Source organism: Phytophthora parasitica, assembly GCF_000247585.1.
Source record: "Phytophthora parasitica INRA-310 unplaced genomic scaffold supercont2.46, whole genome shotgun sequence".
Classification (NCBI taxonomy): Eukaryota; Oomycota; class Peronosporomycetes; order Peronosporales; family Peronosporaceae; genus Phytophthora; species Phytophthora nicotianae.
The window spans coordinates 113,887-115,346 of record NW_008649032.1 but is presented as its reverse complement, the minus strand read 5'-3'; the positions used below and the strand labels follow the sequence as shown (position 1 = coordinate 115,346).

At 48.5% G+C, this 1,460-nt stretch overlaps 1 protein-coding gene across 1 annotated transcript; it reads left to right on the top strand.

Annotated features, from left to right (window-relative positions):
• Window positions 1-4: 4 nt before the first annotated feature.
• PPTG_15268 (hypothetical protein) lies at window positions 5-947 on the top strand. The gene has a single exon (XM_008912320.1). It carries the CDS (start codon window positions 114-116, stop codon window positions 879-881), a length of 768 nt encoding a protein of 255 aa, XP_008910568.1. The 5' UTR covers window positions 5-113; the 3' UTR covers window positions 882-947.
• The last annotated feature ends 513 nt before the right edge of the window (window positions 948-1,460 follow it).

Sequence of the window (1,460 nt, the reverse complement as noted above, 5' to 3'; positions counted from 1 at the left end):
AGTTGCAAGTGCAACAACTAATTGAAGAGAAGAAAACCTTGGATGCTAAGACAAAGGAGAGCAAGGCACGAGCTGCAGCACTGGACGAAGCACTCTCAGCTTGCCAGCAAGAAATGGAGGAAGTAGAAGCTCAGACACCACAGGACGAGAACGTCCAAGCACATCTAGCTCAGTTGCGTCAACTAGTGATGAGAAATGAGGCTCTTAAGCGTGAAAAGAACGAGTTCCGAACCAAATGTCGTCTCGAACTGGAAGCACTGAAAGAGCGTGTCGAGAAGCTGAAAGTCCAGGTAGCAGAAGACGCTAGCAATCAAGATGAAGAGGCTCTACGACTCAATGAAATCGAGCAGATGCACGCTCAGATGGCTCAAAAACACAAGGATATGAAGGTCGCAGCGGCCAAGCAGACCCGGGCATTGCATTTAAAAATGAAGCAGATTGATGAGATCCCGACGCGGATTGAGCTGGTGCAGTACGAGAAGCGATTCCTCGAGCTTTATGACGAAGTGGCGTTGACACTAGACGAAACACGCAAGTATTACTGCGTGTACAATACTCTCAAGACGACACACGAGTTTCTGGAGAAGGAGATCTCGCTCATTAACAGTATCAACGACAACTTTGACGTCGCAATGGGCTCCAAGACAGCAACACAGGCGTTCTTCATGCAAGTTGACAACATTATTCAGAATGTGCAAGGGACTGTAACCAAGCAGCAGAATGCACGAGACGACCACCAGACCAGTGTGGAAACGCTGGACAGTAAATATCAGTTGCTGCTTGAGCAGGAACGAATGTACGTGAATGCAATTCGAGAGTTCCAGAAGGAGTGCGAGAAGAATGAGAAGCTCGTAGCTCGACTCAAAGAGTTGAAACAATAGTATGATTTTGAAGAATGAAGGTCATGTAACCGGTGTATTGCAAGGTGCGTAAAAATAATCAACCCATAGTTGGAATCGTTTTCGTTGCTGTAGACTCCAGGGTTGGCAGACATGAGCAGGAAGAAGACTGTAACACCGACAGCTTCGCTCGCATCATGCTTAGATTTCGCTGCTCGAATCCTCTCCTCGACGGCGTCTGTACAAGAGATTTGTACGAAGTCCGTGCTGGCGCCGATGGTTGTGGAAGCACATCGATGTGGGCAGCAAGTAGCGAAGAATAGCGAGTGTGGCAGCCATGTTGACGTTCGGAAACTTCTCAAGACTTTGCAGAGCAAGGAGAGCAACAAGTTGTGTCGACAGTCCCCGCTACAGGAACTTGAAGTCGCTGACTTGACGTGGGATTTCAACGGGACTGTGGAGGATACACTGAGTATCGAGATCGAGGAGCTAGAAGATCGAGCAGCAATGAGTGAAACGGATACGTGTATCGTGTTGTCAGCGTCATCACAAACAGCGGGTGGACAAGCTGTGATTTGGTTTCCTCTGGACTGCAGCGACGACGTGGGCGATAGAAGAAAA

Bases quoted from the DNA above. Each gene is read 5' to 3' on its own strand.
- PPTG_15268 (XM_008912320.1), top strand. From the start codon at position 114: ATGGAGGAAGTAGAAGCTCAGACACCACAGGACGAGAACGTCCAAGCA.